Source organism: Chiloscyllium punctatum, chromosome 29 (assembly GCF_047496795.1).
Source record: "Chiloscyllium punctatum isolate Juve2018m chromosome 29, sChiPun1.3, whole genome shotgun sequence".
NCBI classification, from domain to species: domain Eukaryota; kingdom Metazoa; phylum Chordata; class Chondrichthyes; order Orectolobiformes; family Hemiscylliidae; genus Chiloscyllium; species Chiloscyllium punctatum.
The window spans coordinates 67,982,401-68,004,112 of record NC_092767.1 but is presented as its reverse complement, the minus strand read 5'-3'; the positions used below and the strand labels follow the sequence as shown (position 1 = coordinate 68,004,112).

Here is a 21,712-nt window from a genome sequence, read left to right as displayed (position 1 = left end):
ATCTTTTCTGAGAAAGTGGCTAAAGAATGAGAAAGTTCACAGAGGTCAGACAGCAATGAACCTGCACGTCTGTTGACGAAACCACATGCCACACAGCCTGTTCACAGCAGGCGACAGACTGCCTCACTCTGCCCAACATCAAGCAGGAGGTGCATAGAATTCTACCCCACAGTACTCTATAAGTAATCAGTTTGCAATTCAAACTACATACTTGCAGATTATTAAGGGGTAATTAGAACTGACAGATTCTGGATGCAGACAGGCTTTCATTACAATGAGTCATGGAGATGTACAGCATAGAAACAGACCCTTCGGTCCAACCTGTCCATGGCAACCAGATATTCCAACCCAATCTAGTCCCACCTGCCAGCACCCAGCCCATATCCCTCCAAACCCTTCCTATTCACATACCCATCCAAATACCTCTTAAATGTTGCAAATGTTCCGGCCTCCACCACTTCCTCTGGCAGCTCATTCCATACACGTACCACCCTCTGCATGAAAAAGTTGCCCAGTAGGTCTCTTTTATATCTTTCCCCTCTCACCCTAAACCTATGCCCTCTAGTTCTGGACTCCCCGACCCCAGGGAAAAGACTTTGCCTATTTACCCTATCCATGCCCCTCAATTTTGTAAACCTCTAGAAGGTCACCCCTAGACCTCCGACGCTCCAGGGAAAACAGCCCCAGCCTTTTCAGCCTCTCCTTATAACTCAAATCCTCCAACCCTGGCAAATCTTTGTAAATCTTTTCTGAACGGAAACACTATTTGGACAATGAGCAACATTATTATCCTATGGGTGAAGGCAGTGTTGAGTCACACAGACCTAGCAAGATGCTAGGTACCATCCCTGGCCTGTACCCCGTTGGTGAGCATCAGCTACACGAGGAAACAAGGTCATTACAAACAGCCCCAGCTAATTTAAGTTTCAGTTGGGGCTAAGTAGGTATCACGCTCACTTTGGAGTCAGATTGGGTTCTAATTGTAGCTCAGGGACTGCAGTATAATATCTCCTGATGGATTGCTGCATTGCGGGAGGTTCCAACTTATAAATGAGACATCACTAACCAGGATGGTATAATACCTCAACAACAGGACAAGTGTTCAATTTGATGTTATATCTCTTAATTTTTAATTGGGCAACTTATATTCAACAAGAGGATAGTGGAAAGGCTGTAGATGAAAAGAAATAATCAAAGCCCAGTTCTCTAACAGAACTAATTTGCTTTGAAGTGCCAATTACAGCAAGGCACCCGTTGTGCAATCTAATTAACAGATTTTCATCACTAGCTAGTGGCCAAAGTGGGACAGGCTGACAGTATCCAACACAAGTGCTTACTTAGCTTTTCAATTCTGTTTTTACCCTTCAAACAGGGTGTGCACAGTATATTCTGCATTGTCAGTGCCCTGCCTACCTCACAACAGCACACTGCAAGCAGCACTGTCTTCCCATGGCCTTCTCTGACTGACAAGCTACTTACTGGGGCAGCATGGTGGCTCAGTGGTTAGCACTGCTGCCTCACAGCACCAGGGTCCCAAGTTCGATTCCAGCCTCGGGCGACTGTCTGTGTGGAGTTTGCACATTCTCCCCGTGTCTGCATGGGTTTCCTCCCACAGTCCAAAGATGTGCATTGACCATGGTGCATTAGTCAGAGGGAAACGGGTCTGGGTGGGTTACTCTTCGGAGGGTCGGTGTGAACTGGGCCCAAGGGCCTGTTTTCACACTGTAGGGAATCTAATCATATGTAAGAACATGTGATTTGGAAGCAATGGAGCCTGCACAATTTCCAATACAACCATGATACAACACCAAGTTATAATCCAACAGGTTTAATTGGAAGTAATAGCTTCTGGAGCCCTGCTCCTTCATCAGGTAGCTGTGGAGCAGGATCATGAGACCTAGAACTAAATTATCTCGGGAATGTGATTTGAAAGAAGTTCTGAGATTTACATATTAATGAACCAAAATCTGCAATCCATTCTAAAAGATGAACGACTTAACAGCAATTTAGGTTTGTTCAATATATTGTATCAGTTGAATGCATGACAGTGATCTTTTGCTATAAATTCTGTGTCTGATGATCCTGCTCCACAGCTACTGATGAAGGAGCAGCGCTCTGAAAGCTAGTGCTTCCAAATAAACCTGTTGGGCTATAACCTGGTTGTGAGTGATTTTTAACTCAATAAAACCATGGCTGTCCTGATTTCTTTACATTCCTGTCTATCCTCAATCATCTTTCAGGTTTTGCTTACAACGAATCTATCCACCTCTGCCTTAAAAACATTCAAAGACTCTATTTCCACCACCTCAAGGAAGACAGTTCCAAATACTCGCGACCCTCAGAGAAAATTAAAATCTTCAAGTCTTAAATGTGTGACTTGTTATTTTTAAAATAATGAACCCTCGTTCTCGGTTCTTCCACAAGACAAAGAAAGCGCTCTTTTGACATCCACTCTGTCAAGACTCCCCAAACATCATAAGACAACTCGCCCAATCCAGATTTTAGTTGAGTAAACCTTTTCTAAACTTTAAATTTACATCCATGTTTAGGAAAGACTAATACTGTACACACTACTCCAGAAGAACTACACAACCACCCGACTTTTGTATTCAATTCCACTTGCAATAAACTATAACATTTATATTCGTAAGATCATAAGACATAGGAGCGGAAGTAAGGCCATTCGGCCCATTGAGTCCACTCCGCCATTCAATCATGGCTGATGGGCATTTCAACTCCACTTACCCGCATTCTCCCCGTAGCCCAAAATTCCTTGTGACATCACTTCTCAAATTACTTACTGTACCTGCATAGGAACCTTTTGCTATTCATGCACTAGATACCCAGATTCCTCTGCTTTCTCAGAGCTCTAATCTCTGAATATTTCAGACCATAAGAAATAGGAACAGGAGTAAGCAGTTCAGCCCCTTGAGCCTGCTCTGCCACGCAACAGATCATGGCTGATCTGACATCCCTCATGTCCACTTTCCTGCGTTTTCCCATAACGCTCGATTCCCCGATTTGTGAAGAATCTATTAAATATACACGAGGTACCTGCTGCCACAGTTCTCTGTGGAAAGCAATTCCAAAGACTCTCAATCCTTGAAGAGAAGAAATTTCTCCTTATCTCAGTCTTAAATTGGTGCCCATTTATGGAGACTATGCCACCAGACTGTCCCATGAAGAAAACATCTCTCAGCATTTACCCTGTCAAGTCCTTTAAGAATCCAATATGTTTCAATGAGATCATCTCTCATTCTTCTAAACACCAGTGAATAGAGACCCAACCTACTTAGCCTTTGCTCATAAGGCAATCCTACAGGGGATCATAGTGAACCTTCTCTGAACTGTCTCCAATGAAATAATATAGTTCTCTAAATAAGGGAACCAAAGCTGCTCATATTATTTCAGATATGTTCTCATCAGCACCTTGTACAGTTGCAGTAAAACGTCACTACTCTTATAATCCAAACCTGTTGAAATAAGGGCCAACATTCCTGATTACCTGCTGCACCCGTAAACTAGCTTTCTGTTATTCATGCACAAGTGCTCCAAGTCCCTTTGTGCTGCAGCTTCCTACAGTTTTTCACTGTTTAAATAATAGTTTGTTTGTTCTCCCTTCCAAAATGAACTTCATGTTTTCCTACATTATACTGTTTGCCAACTTTCTGCCCACTTACTTATCTATCAATATCTCTGTAGACTGCTTGTATCCATCTTACAGCTTGCCTTTCCATCTATTTTTATGTCATGCACAAATGTGATTAAAGTACATTCATTTCTTTCCTCCAAGTCACTAATACTCATTGTAAATGGTTGTAATCCCTGTGTAATCCCACCAGTTACAGGTGGCCAACCTGAAAAAGAATTCCTTATTCCTATTCACTGTTTCCTGTTCATTAGCCAATTTTCTATTCACCACACACTATTTCAAAAAATATGCTTACCATCTTTTCTTGCTACCAAAAGTGGAAAATCTGCTATCACCTTATTTTCTGTAGGACCAATGCTCGCTTTGTTAACTCTTATAAATCTTTATAGAAACTGGTTTCAAATTTTAGTTAGCTTTCTCTCCTACTCTAATTTAACCCTTCTTTTAATCTCTTGATCACTCTTTGCTGTTGTATTTTCTGTCCAATCTCTGACCTCCAACCCACACCTACGTCATTATACACATCCTCTTTAAATCTGATATAAGCTTTAACACTTTTAGTTAACCACAGAATGTGAAACCTCCGATAGAATAGTTGCATTTCAACAAGAAAGAAAAATTCTATGTATTCCAAAATATCCGCCATTGCATCTCTATCCCTTAACCCCGAGTTGCCAGTTCACTTTAGTTCCCTCTGCACTACTGGCCTCATAATTGGTCTTTAGTCAACTTTAAAACACCAGACTTGGATCCACTTGTCTCCTTCAAAATGAAAGGAAAATCTAATCATATATATTCATTGCTACCTTGGAGGTCATTTCACTATAGAAGTCCTAATTAATCCAACTGCATTTCTTAATACCAGATCTAGTGTAGCCTGCTCTCTGGTTGACTCCAGAGTATGACATACCAAGAGCTATCTCAAAAACATTCTTGATTTACCCAGGCTACTTTGGCCCAGCTGATTTTTCAGTCTGTATGTAGATTAAATCCACATGCTATACCTTTCTAATAAGCTCCCATGGTTTCTTCTTTTATGCTTTGGTTGTGTGGTTACTATTAGGAGGTCTGTGTCCCGTAAGACACTTCTTGCCTTTGTCTTTTCTCACATCTCAACCCAAATCACTACTACATCCTCATTTCCTGAATCTGGGTCATGCCTCTCTATTGTGTTCATGTCATCATTAATTAACAGAACCGCCCCTCCACCTTCTCCTAGCTTCCTGTACTTTCTAAATGACATATGCCTTTCATCTTGCAGCTATTTCACTATGCGACAACTGATGAAATTCAGTGACAATGTGGCTCTGAGCCACTGAAGAAGGTTGGGTGAGAGGACCAGGTTTGACCCCTTTCCCACTGACTTCAATCCTGTGCTACATGCTCAACTGTCACCTCGGTCACTGCGGTAACAAGATTGCTTACATTGGTCTATGTTTCCTGGGCTACAACAACTCAATAACCCACCCCCTTCAAAATAAACTCAGACAAGGCTCTGCTCTTGATCGCTACCCAGAACATCTCACTGGTGGGTGTCTCTACACGTGTCCTTGAATGCAGAGTGGAGCACAGCTACATTGTTGCCATGATTGGCTGTGACACTTCCAAGGTGGAGACATGAAGAATTAGCATGGGAGAAGCAGGGGAAGGTGCTCATTGTCTTTCAGTTTTACAATTCCACAGTTGTGAAGAAAAGGGGGAAAAACATGGAGATTTGGCCTAGCTCTCAAAATTACGTTTCTCCAGTGGCTGCTCGTGCAGGATTCTCTGGAACAGAGTGGTGTTTCATCTGGTCTACCCTTTAATGTGTGGTTCTCACATGCACCCAAGGGCAAATAGTCAAAAGACATATAATAAGCACGTAATATTGGAAACAGTTAACCCAAACCACCCGTGCTCCAAGTCTCATTCCCAATCTCTCTTCACTGGGGAATAACAGAAATTGATATCGTTAGATGAGGTAGGATGGGATGAGGTTTGAATAAAGCAAAAGGTAACAAAATGGACATGTTTGGCTAATGGTTTATTCCTGTGTTGCACAATCTATGTAAGTCTTCATATAATGGATCAAAGGATCCACATGTGGAAGTTCTTTTTAATATAGAGATATTAACAGAGAGTAAGCTTCTAAAGACACTCAAACTTGTCAAGCAGAAAATTTCAGAATTTGGGGCTCTGTAATAATTAAAGAATAGTAATAGAAGTCCAAACCGAGTTGATATATTATTTGGAGGCAGTGGTGTTTCCATGTGCCTGTCCTTCCAGATTCAGGTGGTTATGGATTTGGTGCTGTTAAAGATGCCTTGGTGAGTTGTTACATTGCATCCTGTATAGTGTACACAGTGAAACTGAGGTGTGTGGGTGGTGGAGAGAGTCACAGGTAAAGGTGGTGGACTGGGTCTTAACAAGTCAGCTGTTTTGTCCTCAATGGAGTCCAACTTCTTGAGTGTTGTGTAGCTGACCTCCTAGTCATGGCTTGGATGCACTTTTGGAGAGCATGAGATGGTAACCTACTTATCACCAGACCTCAGACCAGGAGGACACTGCTGAGACCTGTCAATTCCTCTTAACTTCTTGTTATCAGATTTGCTGTAATTGCCAAAACTTGTGTGCTGTAATCTATGTCACTGAAGTTGATGCTTGTCGAGGTACAGCCTGAAATGCAATAGATAAACTAACACAAAATCCATGCAGGTCATTGAACATGAAATATATATAGTTCTGCCCTTTCATTACATGGAGCCATAACCCTCTTGTATCATGTCATTCAGCTATGATAGGAATGTGTAGCTGGCATCAGGATTTGACAGAACCTTGTGGAAAGAAACAAAGGCTGCGATAACTTTCCTTAAAGCTTACCTCTTCAACAGAGTATAACCCTTTTGTGGACGACATCAGCAATTGCTTCTCAACACTGTCGATGGAAAATGTCAGAACAGCAGCAGCCTCCTGAAACCAACATGCAATTAGACAGGGAGTTTTCAGCACAGTGAAGCTAGCATCAGTTTCATATAGGATTAATAGCTTTCAATAATGCTCGTCAAACCAGCCAGAACTGACTCCTCACATGTAACCTTTCACACGTCAGCTTGGTTCAGTTGGCAGCAATGTTGCCCAGATCAGAGGGTATGGCTTTGGATTCCACCAGTGCTTCCTGGAAGCTGAGTGGGTGCACAACTGCACAGAACTCACTGCGCAACACAGTAAGTTAGGCCAAGCATGACCAAAGCTCCCTTGAAGATACACATGGGCAACCATGCAGCAATATTTAAGGGACAATGCACGGCAACAAATAAGCCACACAGAGGAAAACTGGTGGTACATAACATTAATTCTAAGCTGCACACTTATACAGCCACACAGCAATGGAAAGTACAGTGCAGACACTGGGCATAAGATATGGATGTGCTCAACTGTTCGAAAAAATTCAAAACATCACACATTGTCATGAACATATCATGCAAAAACAAAACAAAATTGGGAAGATGGGGCGGGCGGGGGGGGGGAAATGTGACAAAGCACATAAACCTAAGCTATTAAGTTAACTGACACTTAAATGTGGTACTGAAGGAGTGCGCATTGTCAGGAGGTACCATATTTCAGATGAAAACCAAAGTTCCACAGAGGACCTGGGGCATGAACTGAAAGGGCCGTTCAGCCCAGTATTTCTCCTTCAGTCCAAATCTCGAGAAACAGACAGCCTGGCCACTCATCCAGTTACAGACTGTGTGCAAAATGTGTTTGCTACATTACAAAAGGAATTCATTCACTCTAAAAGCACTTTGAGATGCCCCGAGGAGGTGATATAAATGCAAATTCCTAAACACAATGTGGAGGCATCATTTTCCAATGCTTCAGAGGAGATATTTTTAATCAGGCTCATTGCCTGCTGAGATTTTACTGCCCTGGTGTTTCACACCACTAACCTTCTCCATCTTTGTTGTTGGATCTAAAAGGATGTCTCCGTTGGAGTCAATCACACACGTGACCCCGCAGAAAACACTTTTCATCGGCAGCCCAGCATCCATTAGTGCCATGCAGGCTGCATTCAGGCAGCAAGCCAACAGCTATTCCAGTCAGTTAAGGATGTCCTCATGGAAGCTTCGAAATAAAAGTTCATGCAACACAGACTAGCAAACAGTCAGGGTGGGGGAATAAAAAATATTTAAAGCATACATGAACATACAGTCATAGAAATATACAGCACGGAAACAGTCCCTTTGATCCAACTTGTCCATGCAAACCAGATATTTTAACCTAATCCCATTTAGAGTCATAGTCAGAAATGTACAGCACGGAAACAGACCCATCGGTCCACCTCGTCCATGCTGACCTGATATCCCAACCCAATCTATTCCCACCCTGCCCATATCCCTCCAAAGCCTTCCTATATTCAGGTGACTTTTAAATGTTGCAATCGTACTAACCTCCACCACTTCCTCTGGCAACTCATTCTATACAGGCACCACCCTCTGCGTGAAGATGTTGCCCCATAGGTCTCTTTTATATCTCTCCCCTCTCACTGTAAACCTACACCCTCTCGTTCTGGACTCCCCGACCCCAGAGAAAAGACTTTGCCTATTTATCCTATCCATGCCCCAGCCCCAGGTAAAACAGCCCCAGCCTATTCAACCTTTCCCTATAGCTCAAATCCTCAAACCCTGGCAATATGCTTGTAAATCTTTTCTGAACCCTTTCAAGTTTCACAACATCCTTCTGATAGGAAGGAGACCAGAATTGCTCACAATGTTCCAAAAGTGGCCTAACCGATGTCCTGTACATCCACAACATGACCTCCCAACTCCTGTACTCAATACTCTGACCAATAAATACCAAACACCTTCTTCACTATCCCATCTATCTGCAACTCCACTTTCAAGGAGCTATGAACCTGCACTCCAAGGTCTTTGTTCAGCAACATTCCCTGGGACCTTACCATTAAGTGTATAAGTCCTGCTAAGATTTGCTTTCCCAAAATGCAGTACCTCGCATTTATCTAAATTAAACTCCATCTGCCACTCCTCAGCCCATTGGCCCATCTGGTCAAGGTCCCATTGTAATGTGAGGTAACCTTCTTCGCTGTCCAATACACCTCCAATTTTGATGTCATCTGCAAACTTACTAACTGTACCTCTTCTGCTCACATCCAAATCATTTATATAAATGATGAAAAGTAGTGAACTCAGCACTGATCCTTGTGGCACTCCACTGGTCACAGGCCTCCAGTCTGAACACAACCCTCCACTACTACCCTCAGTCTTCTACCTTCAAGCGAGTTCTGTATCTAAATGCCTAGTTTTGCCAGCATTTGGCCCTAGCCCTTTAAACCCTTCCTATACATGTACCTATCCAGATGCCTTTTAAATGTTATAATTGTAACTGTCTCCACCACCTATTGGCAGCTCATTCCAGACACACACCACCCTCTGCATGAAAAAGTTGCCCCTTGGGTCTCTTTTATATCTTTCCCCTCTCACCCTAAACATATGTCCTTTACTACTGGACTCCCCCAACCTGTGGAAAAGACCTTGGCTATCCACTCTATTCATGCCCCTCATGATTTTATAATCCTTTATAAAAGTCAATCCTCAGCCCCTGACGCTCCAGGATAACCACAGCCAACACAGCTTCTATTGATAGCTCAAACCCTCCAACCTTGGCAACATCCTTGTTGAGATCAATTCCCATTTTCACTATGGGCATCCTTTCCACCTTACACCACCAAATCTGGGCCACAGTGGATATTTAACACCTTTCTCACACATCAAACATGGCAAGCTACAAAATTAAAGCTGTGCCAAAGCACCAGCCATGTTTCAGTGGGCAGCATGCTCATCGACATTATAACATTGTGGGTTCAAGTCTCAATCTATAGTCATGAGACAAGAGCCCAGGGTGAAACTCCAGTGCAGTATTGAGACAGCACAACTCTGTCAGAGGTGCTGGCATTCAGACGGGATGCCAGACCAAGGTCCTCTCTGTCATAAAAGACTCTACGTACTACATTGGCCTGAAGTTATGAGAAGTGCTATATAAATGTAAGGTTTGTGTTTGTTCAGATATTTTGTTTGCTTCAACCTGAAAATTTTGATCCAAAGAAACAACGCAAGTCACAGATTCCCTGAGCAACTATGTCACAGCATCACTGATAGGCAATGCAACAGGTAATCTCCCTGTGGATTCTGTGCGTTAAAGGTTTGACCGCTGGACCATTACAAAGTGTTTTGCAAGCAATTGCATACTTTGGCCTATAGTTATCTATATTTAAGGCACATAACACCCAAGTTGTGCACAACTTCCCACAAACACTGAAATGATAATGACCAGATAACCAATCCTATAAAGCTGATCGAAGGATAAATATCAAACAGGGAACCAGGGACAATTCCCAGCATACCCCCAAAACATCCACCCGGTAGCCCTCACCTGAAAGCCCTATCCAAAAAGGTGGCAACTCCAACAATGCAGCACTCAATCAGTACTGTGCCAGGGTATTGGCCTTGATTTTTGAGCTCACATTCTGAAGTGGGATTTGAACTCAAAACGTACCTCCTGACTCAGTGACAGGAGTGCTTCTCACGCAGCCACAGCAGATTACCTGTTGCTTACAATGGTTAATCCAATCCGAACCAGTTGATGAAGAATGCATTACACCTGCTTCTTACCCAACATCTACCCACTCTCCCAGCAGTCTCACTTCACACATGTGTGAAGCACCTGATGCCTTTCATCTCTGTGTCTTAACAATTTAATTAAGATGTTATTAACAGGAATTAGTGGCTCTAGTTGATGGCCTGTAACACTGCTTGAGGACACAATGACCACATTTCAAGCTTCTCAAACAGCAATCTAGCTATGTTAATCTTGTTGACTGCCTAAGTGTGAAAACTATCTTCAACTGACCTTGATTCAAACCCTTTCAAGAGAGGCCCACACCGCAGCTTATGCTTACATCTCCTTACCTGCAATTGGCACTTAACTATACATAGGCAAAAGTACATATGCTGGAGGTTAGAGTCAAGAGTGCGGTGCTGGAAAAGCACAGCAAGTCAGGCTGCATCCGAGGAGCAGGAAAATCGACGTATCAGGCAAAAGCCCTTCCGACAGCCTTTTCGAACTTTTGCCCAAAATGTCAATTTTCCTGCTCCTTGGATGCTGCCTGACCTGCTGTGCTTTTCCAGCACCACACTCTCGACTTAACTGTACATTGCAATCAGGCTCTGGAGCTTGTAGGTTCTCCCAACCACCATTGTCAAGGCACACAGTGAACAACAGGGTGCTTATATACTTAACTGGCATCAAATATTGGCAGAGGCAAAGTGCTGTTTAGTAATGAGTTTGAGTCCTTCACCTTGCATACTGCATTAACTCCATCCAAAATGGTTTACCCATCACCTGTCACTAGAATTAAAAGTCTCACTTTGGTGTTCAAAACCCTGCCCCTCCCAGCACATATTTCTGCTCACCTCTTCTTCCAGGCCTATTGTGTATCCCTGATTTCCTTTGCCCACTAGAAGTTTAATTGCCAAGGCTCTAATTATGTTCTTACACCTCTTCACTTATGTCCTGATGCCTGATTTGTGAAAAATTCTTTCATGGGATGTGGAGATCACCAGCTGGACCACTGCTTTGATTGCCCATGTCTAACTGCCTTGTTGAAGGTGGTGGTGAGCTGCCCTCTTGAAAGGCTGCAGTGTGCAAGATATAGGAACACTCACACTGCTGGGGAGAGTGTTCTGGGAATGTGATCCAGTGATAGCAGAGGAACAATGATATCTTTCCAAGTCAGGACAGTGAGTAGCTTGGAGGGGAACTCGCAGGTTCCTTTGTATTTGTTACCCTTGTTCTTCTAAGTGGTAGAGGTCACAGATTTGGAAAGTGCTGTCAAAGGAACTTTGGTGAGTAGCTGCAACTTATCTTTGAGATGGTCCACATTGCTGTGTACCAATGTGTCAATGGTGAAAGGAGTGAATGTTTAAGATGATGTATAGGGTGCTAATGAAGTGGAAAGCTGTGTCCTCATTGGTATGGAGCTTCTCAAGTCTTAGTTGTGTCCTACTCAACTAGGCAAGTACCGTGTAGTCTGTTACACTCCTAACCTGTGCCTTTTCGACAGCGCTCAAACTTTGGAGAGACAGGAGGAAAGTTACGCACCAGAGAATTCCTGGATTCTATGTGCTCTTGTAGGTACAGTATGCTTATGGCTGGTCCCATTCAGTTTCTGGTAAATAGTTAACCTCGGATGTTGATAATGGGGGATTCAGGGATGTCAATGACAGCATTTGTCAAGTGCCTTCTAACATTGAAGGCACTATAAAAATCCAAGTTGCTGTTGCTTCCACAGTGTTTGCATCGCCCAAGCTGCCATGGGTGCTTGGAACAGGAGTGACTGAGTAAGTAGGATCCAAGCTCTTTGAAATAATTTGTTTTCTTCAGCTTCTTAAAAAAAAACACTGAAACATTTGTTATGAACTGTTTCAAAATAAATGAGATTATTTACAGCTGAGAATGGTATCAGGAATAAAAAGCACTTACACCTCCTTCTTCAATGAGTCACTAGCTATCAAAGTGGAACAGCAGGTGAATCATAATTCCTGGCCTCTTTCACTGATTGGGACTAAAATAAAGTCTATATTTTCCACCATAAACAAAACATGATCAGTTGGTGAAAGCGTCAAGAGAAGCAATCTCGCCACACTGATTGAGCCCTTCCAGCTCCTGGAGGAGGGAGCTGACAGCTTGCAAATGCACAAACAAATAGGCAGATTAGAACTGTACTAATTGGATAATCATTTGCTTTTTCTAAGTTACATGTTGAAGGGAAATTATTGATAAGAACATGGGCTTACATGGTGGTGGTGGTGGTGGTGGTGGAGGAAGACTCCCCCAATCTGCTCTGAAATAGCAGCAATTGGATGCTTTACTTTCACCTGGGGAGGCAGACAGAGACTTTGTTTTAAACATTGATTGAAAGATTAAGTTAAATCAGTGTCTGCTAGGTTTATCGTGCTCAAGTCACTACAGTGGGCCTGAAGCTCACTATTTTACGACTCAAACTGTGGCTCAGTGCATGAGAGTCATCTATCTAAGGGTTTAGTGTACCATTAGGTACTCCCCGGTCTAGTGGCAAATATTAAATGGGATGGCATTGTCATAATGGTATTATTGCTAGACTATTAATTCAGAAACGCAGGTAATGTTCTGGGGACCCAGTTTTGGATCCAACCATGGCAGATAGTAAAGTTTCAATTCAAATTTATAAAAAACATGGAATTAAGAGTCTAATGAAGGTCATGAAACCATTGTCGATTGGAAAAATCCCTCTGGTTCACTGATGTCCTTTAGGAAGTAAACTGCCACCCTCACCTGGTCTGGCCTATATGTGACTTCAGACCCACAGCAATGTAGTTGATGCTTACCAGCCCCCTGGGCAATTAGAGATTGCAAGTGACACCCATATCCCATCAGTGAATAGAAAAATAAAATCATCCCTAAACCAACATTTCCAAAAGGTGATGATTGCAGGATGTTTCTGCACACGGGATCTTGCTGTATGTAACCTGGCTGCGACGCATCCTCCATAAGTTACAACATTTCAAAATGTATTTCATTGACCAGAAAGCACTTTGGGTTACTCTGAGGACAGATACGGTTTAAATGTGATGACAGACATTTCGCAGTTGGAAACTGGCTGAACCATCACCGCTGTCAGGATACAGATCCAGAGTCATGGATGACTTGCAGCACGACTGTGATAGAAGAGCGCGGATGGAGAGCAGTCAGGATGGTGGCTTCGCACGTGTTTCGAATCATCTGCTCCTTGCTCTTCTCAGAGACACCTTTGCAAAAACAGAGAAAAAGGCCCGAGTGAGTGGGGAAGTTTGCAAAAGACATATGAAACGATCGGTAAACTCAAATTTATTGCAGCCCATAGTCTAAAAGGTGACAACAGGATAGCAAACACAAATTTCTTTCAGAACACCTTTAAGATGCAGTTTGTTGCCAGAGAACCAATGTTGATTCATTTTGAGCCATCAGCTATGACCCAATGGTAATACATCACAGTAGCCCCATCTTTTAAAAACAGAGGGATCCTTCCCCATCACACAAAAACACGGATGCACTCTCTGGGGCCCACAATAAGTTTTTGCTAAGTTAGAACCTTCACCAATTAACATTTTGAAGTATTTTTATGTTTAAAATCTGGAATGCAATGGCATGGTGGAGGCAAATTCAATTCAAAGGGTTTTGGATAAGTATCTGCAGAAAATAAACTTTCCAGGACAGAGACAGTGAAGTGCAAGTTCCTACAGAGCCAGCATGGACCTGAAAGGTTAAATGGCCTCCTTCTGTGTAACATTTATTCTACTAAGCTCTTACTTGGCTCCCTTCACCAAACATTCTGCATCCAGTTCCACCAGGTAACCGATTGCTCATTGAGCTGAATGTGCTACCTCGAGTGATTGGGTTGAGAGGCCCAATATCCAAACTGGTATTGAAGTATCTCAGTTGCATTTCTCTCACACTGCCAGCACTAGTACCTCATCCCATCAGCCGAGTGCTGCTAACACCCTTCACGTTTAAATACTGAAGATGATTTAAAAAGATATTCCTTTGTGTCAGCATATTTAGTGTTTGATTAGATGAAGGCACCATAGTCTTACCAGACCATACGGCAGCTCTCTCATTACGGAGACACAATTCTGATAGCATTACAGTTGAGAGGGGGAAGAGGTCAAGAAGGAGATGGTAACCTCAACCTGAACCCTGTAGGCATCACTTTGTATTGCACATCAGCCTCTGGTAGACTAAATTTAATTTTCTCTCTCTACACAAACAGCAGGTATAGGGAGTAAGGCAAACATAGAAAAGTACAGCACAGGCCCTTTGGCCCACGATGTTGTGCCGAGGTTTAATCCTAACGTAAAATATAGTAACTTAATCTACGCATCCCTCAACTCACTGCTATCCATGTGCATGTCCAGCAATTAAATGTCCCTAATGACTCTGCTTCCACCACCACAGCTGGCAACGCATTCCTCGCATTCACAACTCTCTGCATAAAGAACCTACCTCTGATGTCTCCTTTATACCTTCCTCCGAATATCTTCAAACTATTACTACTCATACCAGTCAATCCTGCCCTGGGGGAAAAGTCTCTGTCTATTGACTCTATCTATTCCTCTCATTATTTTGTACACCTTGATCAGTTCTCCTCTCTTCCTCCTTCTCTCCAGAGAGAAAAGTTTGAGCTTATTCAGCCTTTCTTCATAAGGCAAGCCCTCCAGTCCAGGCAGTGTCCTGGTAAACCTTTTTTGCACCCTTTCCAAAGCCTCTGTATCATTCCTATAGTAGGGCGACCAGAACTGGACACAATATTCCAAGTGTGGTCTCACCAGGGACACCAGGAACTTGTAGAGCTGCAACAAAACCTTGCGGCTCTTAAACTTGATCCCCCTGTTAAGGAAAGCCAAAACACCATGTGCTTTCTGAACAATCCTATCTGCTTAGGTGGCAACTTTGAGGGATCTATGTACTTGCACACCCAGATCCTTCTGTTCCTCCACACTGCCAAGAATCCTGTCTTTAATCCTATATTCAGCATTCGAGTTCGACCTTCCAAAAAGCACCACTTCACATTTATCCAGGTTGAAATCCATCTGCCATTTCTCAGCCCAGCTCTGCATCCTGTCTATGTCGCGCTGCAGCCTGCAGTAGCCCACTATACTATCGACGACACCTCCAACCTTTGTGTCATTTGCAAATTTACTAACGCACCCCTCAATTTCCTCATCCAAGTCATGTATAAAAACTACAAAGAGCAGAGGCCCAAGAACAGAGCCCTGTGGGACAGCACTCAACACTGACCTCAGGCAGAATACTTTCCATCTACAACCACTCTCTGCCTGCTGTCAGCCAGCCAATTCTGAATCCAGATGGCCAAATCTCCCATACTTCCTGACTTTATGAATGAGCCTACCATGGGGAACCCTGTCAAATGCCTTGCTGAAATCCACATACACCACATCTACTGCTCGACCGTCGTTGATCTCCTCAAAGAACTCAATAAGATTGGTGAGGCATGACCTGCCCCTCACAAAGCCATGCTGACTGCCTTTAATCACACTATGCTTTGCCAAATAGTCATAAATCCTGTCCTTCAGAATTCTTTCCAAAACTTTGCTGACCACAGATGTAAGACTGACTGGCCTGTAATTGCCAGGGATTTTCCTATTATCCTTCTTGAAAAGAGGAACAACATTCGCCTCCTTCCAAATCCTCCAGTACGACTCCTGTGGAGAGTGAGGTGGCAAATATCCTCGCCAGTGGATTAGCAACCTCCTTTCTCACTTCCCGGAGCAGCCTGGGATAAATCTGGTCTGGCCCTGGGGACTTATCAATCTTAAATTTCTCCAAAATTTCTAGCACATCAACTTCATCAATTTTGATCTGGTCAAGACTGTATCCCAGCTCCTCTAAGTTTTCAGTTACAACAAGTTCCCTTTCCTTGGTGAAAACCGAAGCAAAAAACTCATTTAGGTCATCCCCTATCTGCTCAGACTCCACGCACAAGTTCCCTACGCTATCCCTACATTTGGCCTAAGCTCTTACAAAAGAAGCTTTAGCTCAAGGCAAGGGCTGAAAAGGATCAAAGCTGACATCTCAATAAAACATGCAAACCATATATTACACAAACAGTGATATTTTGGAAGAATAGAGCCATATCACATTTAACCTTGGTTTGACATCGGCTCAGAAGCAATACAGCTACATGGAGGGTCGGAAGGCCAGGAGCAGGTCCCTGCAGTATGTGCTGTTCTCTCTGACATCAGAGAATATTCTATGACGTGGTCAGAGTCTGGGAAACTGTGTTGTGTTATTCATATATCACTCAGTATGAATGGAAGACGAAATCAGTCACTGGAATAATGCTTATCATATTAAGCATTCATGCATGAATTGTAATCAAAGTTTTTGTCAGCAGATTAACAACTTCTTTGCACTAGTTATTAGCAAGAAATCCTCTGATAACTATGCTTTTGTTGCTGTTAACCCACACCTGGACTCCCAGGTTCCATGTTTTGTGACCTGTAACTTTAATAAGTTCCACTGGTTCTTTATATCCTGCACTGTATCCACTGCCTATTCCACACACCAAATCAACAAGTTGTTGGTCACAGAGCTTCCACTTTTTCCCCCTTGTTACACAACATACGTTTTGAAAAATTCTTGATATTTAAACATAGCTGTGTGGGATATTTCCCCATTTCCATGTCAGTTCTCTTCCTTAAGTCCTCTGACTTCAGATCTCATGTGTGCATCTCTTCCAGCCATTCAGCAGTCTCAGTTCCACTCTCTCAAACAAACTCCCTAATTCCTGTTCCGTTGTTGTTTCCCTACAAAATCTTTCCAACACAATTTTTACTTTGATTTTGTTATTTTGGTCAGCTCATCTAATTATTCAGTGGCCCCCGCTAGCCCGAACCATATAATTATATGGAACTCTGTTCATAAGTGGAACTTCTTGCTGTGCACCAAGAAAAACACTTAAAATCCAGGATGTACCAGACATCCCACTCTGACCAGCGCTGCCAGTAAACCTAATGTTTAGGATGCCCTCTGCTGCTAGTATTTGTGGGTACTCAATGACCTCCAGCAAATAAACTGCAGGAGTCGACTTAAAATACAGTTCAAAGTTTGTGCGAAGATTTGTAGCTCGGGTGCTCGTTGTTGTGGTTCTGTTCGCCGAGCTGGCAATTTGTGTTGCAGACGTTTCGTCCCCTGTCTAGGTGACATCCTCAGTGCTTCGGAGCCTCCTATGAAGCGCTTCTGTGATGTTTCCTCCGGCATTTGTAGTGGTTTGAATCTGCCGCTTCCGGTTGTCAGTTCCAGCTGTCCGCTGCAGTGGTCGGTATATAGGGTCCAGGTCAATGTGCTTATTGATTGAATCTGTGGATGAGTGCCAAGCCTCTAGGAATTCCCTAGCTGTTCTCTGTTTGGCTTGGCCTATAAGATTACTGTATTTTACTGTACTAATATTATCATCACAGAGCTATTCCCAATTCAGAAATGGTCCAAGAGAGCGCTAATGTATTTGGAATACGAAACAAAAAAAATCAGCACGTCTTAGACTTCTCGTGGAAATAGATTCCAATTAGGTGAAAATTATCTGTCGCAAACCAGCTACAAACACAAGTACCCATGTAATAACTTCCAACCTTTCATCTTGCAACAACCCAACACCACATCAATTTGTTTAATCCCCACATCTTATGGAGCTCTACTCTCTCTGGTGTTTCAAAGTATTGCTCTCACAGAATATTATAAAATTCCACAACAGTGCCAGCACTATCTAACTCCCATCATCACCCCAGTGCCGATGCCCCACCCCCCCTTCTGTGTTTGACAAGGCTAGATAGAGGCTGTTTCTCCTAGTTAGAGGAGAACTACAGCTATGAGCCATACTCTTAGGATTAGCATCAGCTTTAGCTGAGTTGGTAGCACTCTGACTTCTGAGCCAAAAGGTCCCCTTTTGAAGTCCCACTCCACATTAAAAACCAAGGCAGATACTCCTCTGCAGTACTGAGGAACAACTGCACCAGAGGGGGCCTCTTTGAGCTGATATATTAAATCATGAACCCATCTATTCGGGTGGATGTAAAAAGACTTAGTGGTACAGCTCTGAGGATTCAAAGGATATTCTGGTCATTGTCTAGCCTCAATTAGCACCTCAATCAGAGAGTCATTATTATAACATTTATTGAGTTCACAACTCTTCAAAAAATGTTGGTGGAAAAAGGGTATTAGACTGTGAAGGTAGAAGGCAAGAACACTATAATTTCAAACTGTATTGAGGTCTCTTAACTCAGAGTGGACAGTCTTTGATTTTCTGTGCCCTCGAGGTTGGTGGTTGCTCATCATTAGGTGTATGTGCAAGATCAAATTGATACAGATCCTAAAAGAATCAATAGATATGGAGATCTAGCAGGAAAACAGATCTAAGATCAAGCATCATCTATCATCTTATTACATGGTGGAACAAGCTCAAGAGACTGCAAAGCTCCTTTTTCTTACATTCTTAACCTTATATATGCTCCCTACATTCTTTAGATATCTTAGCATCCTTATTCATCCCCAGGACTATCACACAAAATCCCTGTAACTACCCATATTTCAACACACTCATCGCTCATGCAACTTCATAGAGTTTTCACCCAGGAACCTCACTTAAACTCTCTCTCCTAAAAAGGTCTCTGAAACTCATCACTTACTCGGCAATCCAACTTTTGGCTTCAAGAGGACATCTAGCGTGGCCTTGTCGAAGATTTCTTTGCTTACTTTCACCTCTGCCGGCCCATACACTGCAGCCAGGACGGTCGTGTCCCCTAGGATTTACAAAGAAAACACCCAAGCGGTTGTAAACATAAGTTGACATTGCTTAGTGGGAACATTGCAACACACGGACAATGTGACTTCACAGAGTTGCTCTTTCACCAATGCGAAAATTGGTAGAATATTTAATTCTTTAAAAAAAAAGTTTGTTCAATTTTTTAACCAAACCTCTGAAGCATTTACAAGATTTAAAAAAGACGGCTGTTTAAATAGGATAGCAACTTTCATGACCAAAGGACACCTCAAAGCACTTTCGTTCTTTTTGATGTGCAAGCTTTTTTATGACTTATTGATCAGGGAGACTTTGAGTTTGACAGGATGGGTGCCAGGAGGATGCATCTCTTTCTGGGAGAATAAAGACCAGGGATCTCTTGTTTAAGATAGAGAGGAGGAGGAATTTCAAGGTTTGTGAGAAGACTTGTAGCTCGGGTGCTCGTTGTTGTGGTTCTGTTCGCCGAACTGGGAATTTGTGTTGCAGACGTTTTGTCCCCTGTCTAGGTGACATCCTCAGTGCTTGGGAGCCTCCTGTGAAGTGCTTCTGTGATCTTTCCTCCAGCATTTGTAGTGGTTTGAATCTGCCGCTTCCGGTTGTCAGTTCCAGCTGTCCGCTGCAGTGGCCGGTATATTGGGTCCAGGTCGATGTGCTTATTGATTGAATCTGTGGATGAGTGCCATGCCTCTAGGAATTCCCTGGCTGTTCTCTGTTTGGCTTGTCCTATAATAGTAGTGTTGTCCCAGTCAAATTCATGTTGCTTGTCATCTGTGTGGGTGGCTATTAAGGATAGCTGGTCGTGTCGTTTCGTGGCTAGTTGGTATTCATGGATGCAATCATTAGCTGTCTTCCTGTTTGTCCTATGTAGTGTTTTGTACAGTCCTTGCATGGGATTTTGTACACTACATTGGTTTTGCTCATACTGGGTATCGGGTCCTTCGTCCTGGTGAGTTGTTGTCTGAGAGTGGCTGTTGGTTTGTGTGCTGTTATGAGTCCTAGTGGTTGCAGTAGTCTGGCTGTCAGGAAGACAGGAAAACAGGTCATGATGGCTGAATTACCCATCATGTTCAGGTTCGTGTGGGTTAGGTGCTTTAACAATGGGAAATGCAGGAGGATAGGGTAGGGGGATGGGTCTGAGTGGGACACTGTTTGGAGGATGGGTGTGAACTCATTGGGTTGAATGGCCTGTTTCCACACTGTAGGGATTTTAAGGGCTTGAGGGAGATGAGCAGGAAGATGGAGGTTAGGCCCAACAGATCAGTCATGACCATACTGACTGGCAGAGCAAGTGTCCATGAGCTGAAATGGCCTACTCCTGCTACTAAATTTTATATTAAAACACAGCAGTAACAAATCATGCATAGCTCCCACAAACAGCAATGTAATAACCAGATCATCCAATCGAGATAAATGTTGTGCAAGATAGCAAGCAAAATAGTCTTCAGTCATAGGTTCTGCTTTAGTTGTGTTGGTATCACAGACTAATGTATTTCACCAACATATCTACAGGTAGTGTTAATGAAACCAAGGATGACCTTCCAATCTGGCCACTCTGATTATGAACATTTATCAATGGGAATAATCAAATGTTGATTCTTGAAGATTTCAAGCAAGGGCCAATCCACATAACCTGCACATCTTTGGACTACAGGAGGAAACAGGAGCACCCGGAGGAAACCGACACAGATTGAGAGAGAATGTGCAAACTCCACTTAGACCTGTCGCCAGAGGCTGGAACCAAACCTGGGATTGCTGGCACTTTGAGGCAAAAGTGCTAATCACAGACTCATCATGCCATCCCAACAAAGGCTTGTTGGGCCAAATGGACCACGTTCACGTTGCATCCATGTCACAATGGGCCAAAAGGCCTTCTCGCTTTAATGATTCTATGATTGCGTGGGATTGATAAAGAGCTATGAGCACAACCAGTGAAATTGCATTGTATCATCCACAACCAATGGGAAAGAGAGTGGTACAGTAGAATTACCAGTGTATGAGATTGATAGAGGGTGGAACTGTTCGACTTTATTTTGAAATTGACACAATGCTGTTGGGGGAAAAGCAAGTAGCAGTATAATTAGTTTGGGATTTACACAGAACTATGGGAGAAAGAAACATTCCGATCAAAGGGAAGATAACCTGGCATTGGATGCAGTTGAATTAAGAGGTGGAGATTGTCTGAGGAGGAGGGATTGAGTAGGCTGGACTTGTACACATTGGGGCGGAGAAGAATGAGAGAAGAACATATGGAAACACCAGAAACGTGGGAGAATGAGAATTGAGTAATTTGAGAGGGAATGCAAGACTGAGAGTGGGTCAGATAATATTGTGACTCCAGAAGATAGATGATAATTTAAATTGTCTTTATTGAGCCTCTCCTTACAACCTTCCAGAAACTCCCCACACCACCCTCCTTCTCCCGTCATCCCACAGAGAGTGTCCCACATTCCAATAAGAGATGGTGAGGCTAGGCAGGGTCTAAAAGAGACTTCCCAAAGCGAAGGGCTATCACCCACCTTGTGTGAAGCAAGCTGAGCCATCAGGCCTGGAAAGGAGACTGTGTTCACTGCCAAAAGGCCTCAATTGCTGCTGGCTCTCAGCACCAGCCTCCATACCGAGCAGCGTCGGTCGTCAAGCCCCCGCTCCTGACTGACAATACTATGTACCAATCAAAA

The 21,712-nt window shown here is 43.1% G+C and overlaps 1 protein-coding gene across 1 annotated transcript in view; it reads right to left on the bottom strand.

Moving 5' to 3' along the window:
- exosc5 (exosome component 5) overlaps positions 1-21,712 on the bottom strand; it is a 24,170-nt gene extending 2,458 nt beyond the window's left edge. The window contains exons 1-5 of the mRNA XM_072549313.1: positions 21,554-21,712; positions 18,925-19,038; positions 13,370-13,491; positions 7,579-7,719; positions 6,512-6,601 (exon numbers count right to left, since the gene is read on the bottom strand). Of these exons, the coding sequence (XP_072405414.1) occupies positions 6,512-6,601; positions 7,579-7,719; positions 13,370-13,491; positions 18,925-19,038; positions 21,554-21,650 (564 nt within the window). The 5' untranslated portion in view covers positions 21,651-21,712. The remainder of the gene's footprint in view (positions 1-6,511; positions 6,602-7,578; positions 7,720-13,369; positions 13,492-18,924; positions 19,039-21,553) is intronic.